The following is a 14,364-nucleotide window of genomic DNA, read 5'->3' as shown; positions in this document are numbered from 1 at the left end:
TTTATCACACTTATTAGTCTTAAATCCATTTGATAACATAGTGTGATCAAACTTTTCATGCCATTGTTTGGGTGCTTGTTTCAACCCATAAAGAAACTTGACAAGTTTACAAACTTTGTCTTCAAGTCCTTTAACAACAAACCCTTCAGGTTGTTCCATATAAATTTCTTCATCTGAATTTCCATTTAAAAATGCAGTTTTTACCTCCATTTGGTGTATTTTCAAATTTTGTAAAGCTCCTATTGCGATTAACATCCTTATAGATGCAATCCTTGTTGGTCGAAAATTTATATCTGAAAGTTTTAATTTGGAACTCCTTGTTGGTCGAAAATTTTATTTATTTGAATGTTAATTTTCTTAGCTGTTTCAGGGCCCTGAACAAAGGTTTTGTTTATTTGTTATAGTTTATTTTGCAAAACTGTCTTTATTGTTTTAATGTATTTTATATTTCCTCTATGGTCAAAATGTTTGGGTTTAAAAAGTGTATTTATGAGTAACGACCCATGTTAGAGATCTCGAAAAGTTGAGTCGTTACACAGTTTATACTTCTTATCTATTGCCTCCTACAATAGTTTTGATGTACTATAGGCATTGCAACAGACATTATACAAAGTATCATTAAGACCACTAAATATATTATTATGGCATAGGAAGTCTGAATGCGTCCATACTTGCTTCACAATTTTTGTTTAAGGAGTTACAACATCTGGTGGGGTAATTGGACAATCTTACTTCAAAATGTGAGCAAGATTCAATGTGGTAAGATAGAAGATCATCTTCTGTTGTTATCTCTTGAAATTGTCTCCTTTGAATTTCTCTGGTTTTTTAGCATGATATTTGACAATGGGCGATCCCATCATGGCAGAAGTAGAAACATTGGTGGAGGAGTTTGTAGCCATCAGTTCAAATACTAATTGTCTTTAGATTATTGGAGGAAAAAGGTATATATCGAACTGAATACACTAGCAAACTAATTACACCCCAATTACTAGAAATAATACACTCGATGTATAATATCCAAACTCAAACGAAAGCCAGATAGTGTGATAATGCTTAGATATGAAAATAACCAGACACTTGAAAGAATCTTAAAACTTTTGGAGGCTCAAATCATAGTTGAGGCATACTTTTGATAAACACTGTCCTGTAGACAATTATTCACTCTACACGGGCTGCAAGCAGACTACAACGATCGTCTCAGTAAGACACGACAACTAACTCGAGTAAAATTGCAACCTCGAACTACTTGGATCTGGTAGAACTCTTGAACACTTGCTCTCAATTCAACTTAACTCAAGAACAAAAGAAAGAAAGAAAGAAAGGAGAGAACTCTTCACTTTGGAATGGAATGCTTCAAATGATGAACCAAGTTGATGATGAACCAAGTTGTTATTTATAGGCTAGCAACTTAGTAATTCTCCAAAATACAAAATAAAATAAAATAAATACAAAAAATTGAAATATTTGTCAATCTTAACTCAATTGAGTTGTTACTTGACAAAAATCAAATATAATCCATTCAAATTGAAAAAACTACAAATTTAACTTTCATACATGTTAAATTTATACATGAAACATGATCTTAATTTGAAGTTTCAATCTATTTTGAAAGTTTCTAAACAATGAATTTAATCTACACAACTAAATCCAATTTTATGTTTCAATATTCAATTGTTTCACTTTCTTTCATTATATATATCCAATAGCTCCCGTTTCCTTTTAATTTTTTTATTATTATATTATATTACAGTTAATGGGAGTCTCAAATCAAGAGATGTTGAGCTAAACTCATATTAAACCAATTCAATAATATAAGAAATACTTTGTTAAATCTGAACATAGCGTAGGTTTGTATTTAACATTATACCTAGATAACTTAAAGTCCCTTTTTTTGCCCATTTTGTGAGTTTTTGGTCTTTTTTCTTTGGCCATTTTGTGAGTTTTTGGTTGGCAATCTTCAATATCATAGGTTCTCTATTGTTAGGATGGTGTAGTTCATAAGGAACGACAATGCTCGACCCTTATGCCATGAACAAAAAAAATCAAATATTCTATATCAATGCTCGATACAAAGTCTAACGAGGTCAGAGGAACATTTTTTTGGTTTTAACCAGCAGGGTGTTTCCACTTTTGAAGGATTAAAGGGGAAGCAGAAAAGAGTCCAAACACTTACAAGGGTCGATGGAAATTGAAATCTCATTTATTCTTCATAAGGCCAAATTAATTTATATACCAAGTATTTGTGCTTCTCACACTAGTTAAGGTTTTTGTTCTTGTGAAGTCTATATTTTTTAATTTTTAAAAAAAAAAACTATTTAGTTTTGTCCATCTTGTTTGAGATTTTTGGGACCAAAAGATCATATGCACAAAAAGACTCAAACCACCAAAATGCATGTATATTTTAATCCATCATTATGTAGTCTAGCTTACCAACAATGTCTTTACATGCTAAGTTGTGTTCTATAATGCAACAACATTAACAGTGTATGTGCATGTTAGGACCATACTAGATACATAGTAAAACTATTGGAAAAAACAAGTGATTATATTGTTTTCGTGTTTGTGTGTTTAGGTTAGGTTGGTATGCACCTAATGTGGTGGTCAAACATATCTTCATTGGGTTTCTACATTTTTAAAAACATCCATTTAATATGTTCGGAAAAAAGAATCTTTATCTGAAGCTGTATCAACGCAAATTTAGATGATACTGATGATTTTGTAATTTTATTTGATTTCGTTACTTTTTTTATTACTGGATTTAATTGGGTTAGTTTTAAATTAGTAAAATTTGATTTGGGCATGTATAGTTTTAAGTTACTAAAATTTGATATAGGTATGTAGATAGTTTTGAATAGGGATATATCTGTCAATTTGTATATAGGGAATCTAGTAGTTTAACACTTTTACAAGGAAAAATACAATTGACCATTTTTCAAAAGCAAAAATGTTTTTATTTTAGCCATTTGTCCACTCACCTAAAAAAAACTAAGAAAATTTGATAGATTCACCTAAAAAATTGGGTCTTGACTTTTCAAAATAAGGTTTTATAACTACTTTTCAAACTTATTTTAATATTTTATTTTCTTCCTCTACTTTCCAACTCTCATTCTATTTCTTTCAAGTAAATCTTCCATACCTGTCTTCTCCCTCTGACGACAACACTTTATTCCTTGTACTCCGCCTCCAGCGACAACAATGACAACAACAATTAGTTGTTTTTATTTCTTCAAACAAGAAACAACGGGTGGCAACGTGTGAATTTTTTTCAACAAGTGTAAAGGGCAAGAGCGAGAAAGTGAGTAGTACGAGAGTGCAAAGCAAAAAAGAAGGGGGAAATAATCTTCAAAAAAACTTGGTGATGCTACCAAAAAGTTGGAAAGCTTCGTTTTTTCAAAAATGGTCAAATTTCATTTTTCCAGAAATTTGTGGGCCATCTGCACAAAAATCCCTAAATAAATAAATGAGTCTTTGCGGAGATTTACTCTGCTTTTTAATTAAAATTGGAAGATGAATTTCACTGGTGAAAATGGACACATCATTGCCCTCAAGAACCACACAGACAAATACTTGAAACCTCATCATAAGCATCACCATTGTTGGCCAATTCGACCTGACTGCACAACCATGTCTATTTATCCAAATTGACCTTCTGTTCTCTTTCTTTTATATCTCAGATCGGAATAAATTATCATAATTCGTCTTCTACAAAAAAAAAAAAATTTGACATCCAATAAGTCTCTACAAGTATTTACATCCCATTTCAACAACCTCCAAGGTCGCCCACTGTTTTTAAAAGTTCAAGGCATGATAAAGCGTATTAATCTCCTCGAACTTAAGTGCAAGGTGAAAAAAAAAGCAGGCTTTTTTTTTTGAGGCACACTACATATAAAAGTACTACATAAAGAAGAGAAAGTATAGTTGAAGTGAAACAATAAAAAAGGACTCCTAAACACAAGAAGTTTGCATTTAGGATTAATAAATTCGATTTTTTTTAGTTAACAAAGAAGGAAAAACCTTAATTGTTACTACTTTTGAAAAATAATGGAAAAGACCCAACTTGAACCTTGGGGCTTCCCAAAAGGCACGCACCTAAGGCATGCGTTACCTTTGTGAGTCTCGTCTTTTCAAGGTAAGATGCTAGACCTGTGTCTTGAGCCTAGGCACGCATCCGAGAGGACTTTTTAAAACACTAAGTCGCTTAACTTATCTTTAAGAGTTAATTATAGTACACCTTGTCTCTGCTCATATTTTAGGCCAAAGAATTGTTAATACAGAATGAAAGAAAAAAATAAAAAAAAGGACAAACAAACTGGTGATTAGAAAAAATAGTCTTTAAACTCAGCTCATAATCTCATATACAGAACCTAAAATGTTGAGGCAATACATATACATGAATAAGTAAAACGGTGACATGCTTAATCAGATAATATGGTAAGTGACAATATTTCCCAAGATGCATCTTCAATACAAACGGACCTGAGATTTCTAACTCATATTCCAAGAGACCATGCTGTTGACATGGGGGAAGAGCCAATCCGATGACATGCGGAGTCGTTTTTGATCCTTAACTTTAGTAATCGATCGCAATTCAAAGTCGTAGATGTAAAACAAACCATCTTTTGATTTGAAAATGAGGTCTCCTCTTATTCTTAAACTTAAAAGGGGAACCATATCCATTCTGCAACCTATGTTGATGCTATGTTGCTTTATCCATACTTCCCCAGACAAGCCCTTCAAGATCCAAATGTCTGTGTGGGTTTCCTGATGAGTGACATAGCTTAGAGAAGAGCCAATTTCAACAATTCCATCATATATATTGCAACTGTTTGGAAGTGGTATCGTTCGAAACTTCTCATTCTCGATTTCCAATGATACGATGCAATCGCTGTGATTAACTTGTGGGATCCAGTGGAGAGCTCCTATGGCTTCAACAGGTCTATATCCAAGCCAACCAAAGAGACCAAAAGAAGGTCCATCAACAGCTCTCCACTTTTCAGTCCCAAGAATAAATATCTCGCAACTAATATACATCAATGCATCGCGAAACAAGTGAACGACTTTGTATCGGCCTGATACATTGTCGTATGCAAATCCATAAGATTCGTTATGTGATGAATTCAAAGTTCCTGGAGGAAGAGCAGTCAGCTTCCGGGTCACTGGATTAACAACTATTAGTCCCCCTCTCTTCAATTTGTTATCAAGCAATATCAAACCACTGCAGGTCGCTCGAATCTGTCCAAAGCAACTTAAACTGTACTCTCCTAGATTGCTAATTCCATCTTGAAATTCCAAAAACTGAATGAACATCTTTGAGGTGGGATCCAAGTTATGGAATAGAGAGAGAGATTCAGTAGACTGCATATACTTTGCTTCAATTGAGAGGGTGTTTGATTTTCCAGAATGTGGGGGTGATGGAGTAAAATGGGGGTAAGTTTCATCATAACGAGTTGGTGTAGTGAAGATCAAAACCGATTCGGAACGATGAAGATGGGTCTCAACAAATGTGGGGCTGCAAATGATATTAAACCAGTGCTTACAAACAAACATTGACCTATGAAGTGAGTCAAGTGGGAGTCTAATGAGAATATTTGAAACACAATCTTCATGAACATAGGGAACAAGAGACTCTTGCTGCTTCCTTTTCTCTTCTACATTCCTAACTAATTCACTTTCTTTAGCTGATCTTGACATACTTGCAATTCTTTTACAAGTTGACTCCTCCATCATACTTGATGCTTGCACACCAGACAAATGTGGCCTGAGAACCATGGAAAGATGAACTGCCTTTTGAGTTCTCTTCTTCTCAACAACATAAACTAAAAACTGACAATTATGGATTTGACTACCATTAGTCCCTAGTCTGCAAAACAAACTTTTCTATCTGTACAATTCATACACCATGTTTCTATAAGAACAAGAAATTCAAAACATGAGCACAGCTACAAAATATTAAATATACCATAACCTATCAATATAAGCTTTTGAGTTCATAACGATATCAAAGTAAGATCCGAGGTTCGAACCACTTTAATGTCAATCTTTTTCATTAATTAGTATCAATAGTCACACACTGTGTCTAATGTTATAGATTAAATATACCATGACCTAACAGTATAAGTTTTTGAGTTCATAACAGTATCAAAGTAGGGTCCTAGGTCCAAACCACTTAAATGTCATTCTTTTTCCTTAATTAGTATCAATAGTCACATGCTGAGTATTGTGCTAAAGATTAAATATACCATAACCTATCCATATAAGCTTTTGAGTTCATAACGGTATCAAATTAGGGTCCAAGCGAACCACTCTAATGTCATTCTTTTTCATTAATTAGTATTAATAGTCACATGTTGAGTCTTATGCTAAAAATCAAATACGGCATAATCTGTCCATTTGAGTATGGTGGTGATTTAACTATCACTGAACAGGAAAGTTACACATTGAGCCTTGATTTACTCCTTTCCAGTCCACAGTTCTAAACAACAAAGAGAAAATCAAAGCCACTACAAATTACAGTAAAATTCCGAACCATCACAAAACATTTACTGAAGAACAACACGAGGGCAACACGAGGGCAGGGAATTGAAACACAGGAGAAACAATTAATACCAAAATTCAGCGCGATCACACACATCCACACCAGAGAAAAGAAAGAATCGGAAAGAAAATTCAAAAAGTAGAAGAAATTCCACAGTCAGACGGCGAAAATCAAAACAACGAGTCAATGATCGAGAAAAACGAAAAACAACAACTACCCAGTAAGAGAAATGAGAGTATATTCACCTGAAAATCGAGGAATAGAAGAAGAAAGCCGTCGGGAAGAGGCCCTGATGATAACGATCGAGTGAGAAGATCAGTTCGTGGTGGGCAGATACTTTTATTGGGAGACTGGTTCGTCATAGATGTCATCACGCGAATGAATATTGTAATATTTAGGAATTGACTTGCAGCGACCGATTATTTCGCCAAGTTTCTATTTCCGTTTTGGAAAAAGGAGGCCGAGTCCAAAATTTGTAACAGTTAGTGTTTGAGTCACACTATTTTAGCATAGGTTAAAATTGTTTGTGTTTGATGCAAACTCCTATTCTCTCCAATAATTATTGCTACGATACTTTGACGACCAATTCCGACAACCAAACTATGACAATCACCAAATATATTGAAAGGTTATTGGTCATATAAATAATAGTATTTTTTTTAATACAATTGAGAGTAGGGAGATTTGAACTATAAACTTCATGATTTCTAGCACACGAGCATACTCGATCTGACATAAACAATAGTATTTTCTCTATGTTAAATCAATATTTATATATAGAAGAGTAGTTACTAAAAGAAAGATCGTGCTATCCTTTCATAACTTTATTATTTCCTGCGTTTGACTTTCATTTTTTACATTAATATAAAGGTGGTTATTAAAAGAAAAACTGTGTTAGAAAATATTCTTTTCTATATAATACATTAGTTGTTACATTGATGTAGTTTTTACATATTTTTTAGATCACATCCCTCCATTTAGTCTGGTGTTTTGATCTAATTCAGTCTGGACCTATGAAGGCATGTTGTAGTATGTTTATTTTTAATTTTATTTGTATTTAGCTTCATTCAAATCTAACTATAGTTTGTTTTCTTATTAATTGTAAAATTCCTCCGATAATTAATTTTAATTTTATTTGCATTTAGCTTAGTTTGTTATCTTTCTTATAGCCCAAACTAAGTACACAATTCTCCAACAGTTAGTTTGAGATTCATAAGTTTCAAATTTGGAGTCTACTTTTTATGATCTAAATTTTGTTTGATTAAGTTGTTGGAAATAATTTATGATGTATTGAGTGTTATTCATTATTATGTACTTTTATTTTATATATATATATACATAGACTTTTTGTGGACATTATTTTTTTCATTTGTAAGTGGCAAATTACACTTAATTATAAAAAGAAAATTTCAATAGATGACAAAATAAATTAGAAAAATTGTAAACATGACTTTGAACTTTTTGATTTTGTAAATATAGCAGAATAATCAAATTCTATATTTAGTTTTTTGTGCATTTCAAATTTAACCTTTTCTTCAGGCCCCTTATTCCTAATTTTTCTGGTGGCTCTCTACTTATTTTTCTCCTATTTTATCTCCAGCAAATGAAATTAAGAAAATTTCTAAGAGAGAGAGATTAAGAGAGAGAAAATTATTTTATTTTATTTTAACGTGGGTTTACTTCCAAGTTATTCTTTTTTTAATTATTATTTTAAATAACATAATGTGTGGCTTGAAATATGTGTACACACCAATATACATCAGTTTTGGTATATCATTAATATCGCAATTAATTTTTAATTTTCTCTCATATATGCATTTTCAAATTTTAAATATTTCTTCTCTCTCGGTCACCATTTTTCTTCTCTCTTTAGATCATCATGTAAGCAATTTTTGCATTTTTATTTATATGCCAATTTTTCATCTTCGACATACATTGTATTTTTTTTGTTTGATTCCTTTTTTATCTTTTATCTGTTTTTTTTTCCGATTATAGAAGATCTTTGTGTTTCTTTTAGATTTTTATCTTTGATTTAGGTTTTGACCAATCGTGTCTTTTTTTCCCCAAGTTTTAGAGGTACACCCAGACCTTTAATATTAATATTGTTGTTTTCAAAACTTATTAGAGAAATATTGTTGTTTTGAAACTTATTAGAGAAATATTGTTGTTTTGGGAGTTTGAGCTAAAAGTCGAGAGTTGAGGATTCGACTAATGTAGAGGTCGAACGTTGAGAACTCGACAAACAAAAAAAAAAAAAACTTAGAAACAATACATAAATTAGGGTTGTCGAGAGTTGAAGTTTCGACATACATAAGTCAAAACTTCAACCCTCGACAAGGAAAAGGAAATCTCGATAGTTGTACATAAGTCGAAACTTCAACCATCGACAAGGAAAATGTGTGGGTGAAGCAGATTGTAAGAGAGAGCGAGATTGAGAGCGAGATTGTAGGAGAGAGCGAGATTGAAAGCGAGATTGTAGGAGAGAGCGAGATTGTAGAATGGGACAATCTCCAACGTCTATGGAATGTATGCGTCTCGCTCTCTCCTACAATCTCACACTCTCTCACAATCTCGCTCTCTTTGAACATCTCGCTCTCTCTTACAATCTCGCTCGCAATCTCGCTCTCTCTTACAATCTTGCTCTCAATCTTGCTCTCTCAATCTCGCTCTCTCTTACAATCTCGCTCTCAATCTTGCTCTCTCAATCTCGCTCTATCTTACAATCTCGCTCTATCTTACAATCTCGCTCTCAATCTCGCTCTCTCTTACAATTCAAAATTCTGTTATTGTTGTTATTTTTTCATTAATGATTACTAGCTTTTTTTCTCATTGGTCATGTATATATATATATATTTCTATGGAAAGTAAATAAATTTATTGTATATTCAATTTTTTTTATTATAAAGTTGTACATTATTCTTTTAATTAAGTTGTACATTATTCTTTTAATTAAGTTGTACATTATTCTTCATTAATTAACTTATACATTATTCTTTTAATTAAGTTGTACATTATTCTTTTAATTAAGTTGTACATTATTCTTCTAATTAACTTGTACATTATTCTTTTAATTAAGTTGTACATTATTCTTCTAATTAACTTGTACATTATTCTTTTAATTAAGTTGTACATTATTCTTCTAATTAACTTGTACATTATTCTTTTAATTAAGTTGTACATTATTCTTCTAATTAAGTTGTACATTATTCTTCTAATTGAGAAACAAATATTTTTTAATTGAGAAATAAATATTTTTTTTTTTCAGATCATGGCTTTAAACCCAAGACCTGTTGATCCCGATGTTTTGTACGGCCAGTCCATTCATCGATCATCTGTTGTATGGCGAGATCGTACTACTAGAGAAACATCTTGCAGGCATCGAGAGGCAGCTCTCCAGCGTACTATCTCGCTTCACCCTTGAATACTACCGCTACTGCACACATCTAGATTCTATGGGGTTGCCAGATTATGATTTATTCAGTTGGACTGGTATCTGATCACAACCTTGGTCGAGAGATGGAGGCCGAGATGCATATATTTCATATGTCTGTTGGAGAGTGCACTATCACTCTACAAGACATATAAGTGTTGTTGGGGTTACCTGTTGACGGTGAGCCGTCACCGGAGTGATGTACGATGACTGGTTAGAAGTTTGTCAACTGTACCTTGGTGCGACCCCACCTGCCGACAAGATTAAAGGATCGAGGTTAAGTTTAATATGGTTAGGAATACAATTTCGTGAGCTCACAGATGATGTAGACGAGGAAACCATCATAAGATATGCGTGAGCATATATACTACAAATGATGGGTGGAAGTCTATTTTCAGATAAATCAAGTCATTTTGTTCACTTGATGTTCCTGCCACTGTTAGCTAACCTCCATGATGCAGGGCGGTATTCATGGGGTGGAGCATGCTTGGCATGGTTGTATAGACAACTATGCAAAGCAACAAGACTTGAGGTTCGAGAGATAGTTGGGCCTCTCATACTTTTGCAACTATGGGCTTGGGAGCGATTTCCAACAATGGCTCCACAACTACAACATGTTAATGACGCTCAGTTAGTTGGATGAGCCTACGGTTCTCGGTATGTTGTTTTAATTCAATTTAATTTTTATATCACTGGTCTAGTTAATTTAAATTTTAAATTATCAATTTAAAAATTTAGGTGTAGAGACAAATTTTGTGTGACTAAGACAGCCACAAATTTTGTGTGACTAAGACAACCACACATGTAGTCAGCCAGTATAGATACGTGTTTGATCTGCTTCAACCTGAACAGGTACATTACACTAAACCTAATTGATTATTTTATACACATTTCTATTGTATTTGTCTTTAATATTCTCTAATATAATATTTTGTGTTTCAGGTTATTTAGGAGCCGTACAAAATTATTATGCATACTTTGCCTAATTTTTGTACGAATGGTCAAAACATATGGCATACGATGAGTTCTCTCATATGTTTTCACATTGGTGAGTGGCATCTTTCTGACAGGGTGATGAGACAATTTGGTTTTTAGCAGAATGTCCCATCACCTTGTAATACTGAACCCGTACTGCATGATATTGACCTAAGGACTGAAGATTGGTCCCAAAAAGTTGCACATTTGGTAATGCGATGGCACTATCGTGCAAGGTTTATTGCAGTGGGGGTTTCTCTTGAACAGTTTGACACAGATGTCACTCCAGAATATATTCATTGGTATATAATATCACAAGGCGCTACGTCACTCGTCTGGGAGCAGCTGTGGGTCATCTGGTAAATGAATATTATCTAATTATTTTTAATTTAAATTTATTTTAAATATTGTCTAATTGTTTTATAATTCACAGAGATCGAACAACCGTAGACTCCGTTAGGTTGCAAATGATCCAAACCAGGTTGTTGCTATATGTAGTGACAACTAAAGCTATGTAGAGGAAATTCATTATATGTACGATATACCTATTGTTCCTCCACCAGCTCCTAGACGTAGAGGACCTGTTCGAAAAGAGGATGAGTTTGATGAGGCTGCACATAATGTGGAAGAGTTGTCCCCTATGATGCAGACGCAAAGTCAAACTGATTATGTTAGTCCGATGATGATGATGCCAGCATTTGGTTCAGGACATTATGACTCAGAGGCTGGTCCTTCGTCTTCATACGTGCATGGACATGGTCGGGGTCGTGGAGAGCATAATGAATATTTATATTATGAAGCACCTGAAGAGGTACCAGAGCAACATCAAGAAGAACCCGAGCAACCTCAAGTTCGAAGTCGACGACGACAACCAGCTCGAAATCGACGACATCCGCCTTGTGGGACACATTGATTTTTGTAATTATTTTTATATAAATGAGATATTTAATTTACATTTTTTTATTTTTATGAGATATTATTTTTTTAATTTATTCTTTTTATATATTATGAATAGTAATTATTTTGATATAGAAGCTTTTAAATGTCACTGACATAAATAATAACATCAGATAGTCTAAATCTAAAAAGTTAGATAAAAAAACTTCAATATTCAAATTTACATATTTTAGATAATAATTTGGGGACATAGTAAATCAAATCAACACTCAAAACCTTCACATGCAAGTCTATAAATAAGACTGTATTATTAATATAAAGAACAGAAATTTTAATCACAGTAGTGAGGTCAATAGTTTAAAAGATTTTACAATAATGATCTTGGATTCCTTTTGTACATTTCGTACCAAGATTTTGATGGAGTTTTTTTTTTCTTTTTTTTTTAAATTATAAATAATAATAAATTATTTTTAGAATTTTTTTTTATAAAATGGAAAATTAAAAAAAAAAGAAAAAAGAAAGGAAGAAAGGAATGTGTAATAAATAAAAAAAGAAAAAAAAGAGAATTTGTATGAATATCTCGCTCTCGCTCAAAATCTCGATCTCGCTCTCGCTCTCAAAATCTCGCTTTCTCAAACTCTCGCTCTCTCTCGCTCCCTCTCTCTCAAATCTCGCTCTCTCTCAAAATCTCGCTATCTCAAATCTCACTCTCTCTCATAATCTCACTCTCTCTCTTACTCTTCCCTCTTTCGTTCTGTCCCAATACAAAATTATTTTTAACACGTCGAATAATTATAAGTGTTATGAGGAAGGTCTTTCGTTCTCTCCACATCAAATAATTATGAGGAAGGTCTCCAGAATAATAATTAAATAGATCCATAATAATGTTAGGGCAAGGTCGAGGGTTCAAAGTTCGACGTGCAAATGTAAATGGAGAAAGTCGAGGGTTCAAAATTCAACCCATCTAGGTCGAATTTTCAACCCTCGACTTATTTAAAAAAAAAAGACAACAACAATATTTTTACAAATAGTTTGAAAACAACAATATTTTCCTAAATAGTTTCTAAAAGGACAATATCCTTTTAATTTTTCTAGTACACCCAATGCATAACTAATATATCAAGTTTATATTTAAATCTAAGTTTTAATTGTTTTGTTTACTTTAAATTTGATATATCAAATAGTATATTTAACAACAAGTAAAGCGTATGTGTTTGATTTTATAAGCATGATATTCCAAATGTAGAATATATCAAATATAAGAGCTGGGTGTGTTCAACAAGATTTTCGAAAAAATTTAATTCATGGAATTTGAACTTTATATATTTTTTCAATATAATGAGTACATTCTCTAATTACGTAATACTCTATTGCTTTCTCTAAGAAAATAACTTTAATCTTTCAACTTGTTGATCTTGCTAGATGATCGGCCTTTTGGTTTATTGATCTTTTTGGAGGATCGACTTTTAGACAGTTGATTTTTGGAGGATCGACCTTTGGGCTTGATGATCTTCTTGAAGGATCGGCCTTCGAGTTTGTTGATCTTCTTAGATGATTGATCTTTAAGCTTGTTGATCTTCTTGGATGATTGGCCTATTGGAGGATCGACCTTTGGGCTTATTGATCTTCTTGGATGATCGACCTTAAAACTCTAGGAGAGTTGTATTCTTCATATATTCAGAGATTTAGAGCTTTGATCTTCAGAACTTGAGAGCTTGAGAGCTTCAGTGTTCAGAACTTGAGAAAAGTTATATTCTTCAGATCTTTAGAGCTTCAATTTTCAGAACTTCAGAGAGCTTTAACCTTCAATTCTTCCAACTTCCTCCTCAACTGAAGAGGCAAGACCTCTATTTATAGAAGTTTCCCAGTGGCCTTATATGGCTTGGGCCCAAAGATTGGGATTGGTCCTAGGCTAAAGTTGGGCTTAAGTCCAGTCTTTTCTTTGGCCTAAATTTCCACCATGGCCTTGAATTGGGTTGGACCTTGGACTCACGATTTTAATTGTTCGGTCTCATCCAATCTGTAATTTCCACAATGGGCTTAGGCTTTCGTTGAGATGACGTGGAAACTTGTAATTAGCCAAAATTTCTCATTCAACAAATGTCCCTTTGCAAGATTTATGCACGTATATATAGGGTAGGCAACGGAGCGGGGGCGGGCGAACTGGGGATGCATTCCCCGTCCTTGTCCCCGTGGGGATTTATAATCCCTGTCCCCGCCCAATTCCCCGTTTTGGGGAGTCGGGGTTGGGGAATCATCGTTCAGGGATCGGGTCCCTACGGAAAAAAATTTACCGTTTATATTTTATATTTTTAATTAATTATTTATTTAAAATCAATTAAATTTTGATATTTATATTCAAATTTTAAATATTTAATATAACAAAGTATTATTATTATTATTATTTTATTTAAATTAATAATTAAAAACATTTTAGATTTAATAAAAAGTTTAAGATAATTATATTATGAAATAAATTAAAAAAAAAAAGTTAAAAGCTACTGTTTTATTATATATATATATATTT

At 33.0% G+C, this 14,364-nt stretch overlaps 1 protein-coding gene across 5 annotated transcripts; it reads right to left on the bottom strand.

Moving 5' to 3' along the window:
• Positions 1–4,313: 4,313 nt before the first annotated feature.
• Positions 4,314–7,012, bottom strand: LOC120086738 (F-box protein CPR1-like). Of its 5 annotated transcripts, none has more exons than XM_039043525.2 (2): positions 6,781–7,012; positions 4,314–5,758 (listed from the first exon to the last, which is right to left on the bottom strand). In XM_039043525.2, the coding sequence occupies exon 2, from the start codon at positions 5,725–5,727 to the stop codon at positions 4,486–4,488; it is 1,242 nt and encodes a 413-aa protein (XP_038899453.1). In that variant the 5' UTR covers positions 5,728–5,758; positions 6,781–7,012; the 3' UTR covers positions 4,314–4,485. The 5 variants fall into 5 exon arrangements, with proteins under 5 accessions (XP_038899453.1, XP_038899451.1, XP_038899452.1 ...); XM_039043523.2 differs by having other exon boundaries at positions 4,314–5,823; positions 6,781–6,993; XM_039043524.2 differs by having other exon boundaries at positions 4,314–5,860; positions 6,781–6,958.
• Positions 7,013–14,364: the final 7,352 nt, after the last annotated feature.

Source organism: Benincasa hispida, chromosome 9 (assembly GCF_027475165.1).
Source record: "Benincasa hispida cultivar pf3 chromosome 9, pf3_genome.v1.1, whole genome shotgun sequence".
NCBI lineage: Eukaryota > Viridiplantae > Streptophyta > Magnoliopsida > Cucurbitales > Cucurbitaceae > Benincasa > Benincasa hispida.
Note: the sequence above shows the minus strand (reverse complement) of the source record. Positions and strands in the feature narration are given on the sequence as shown.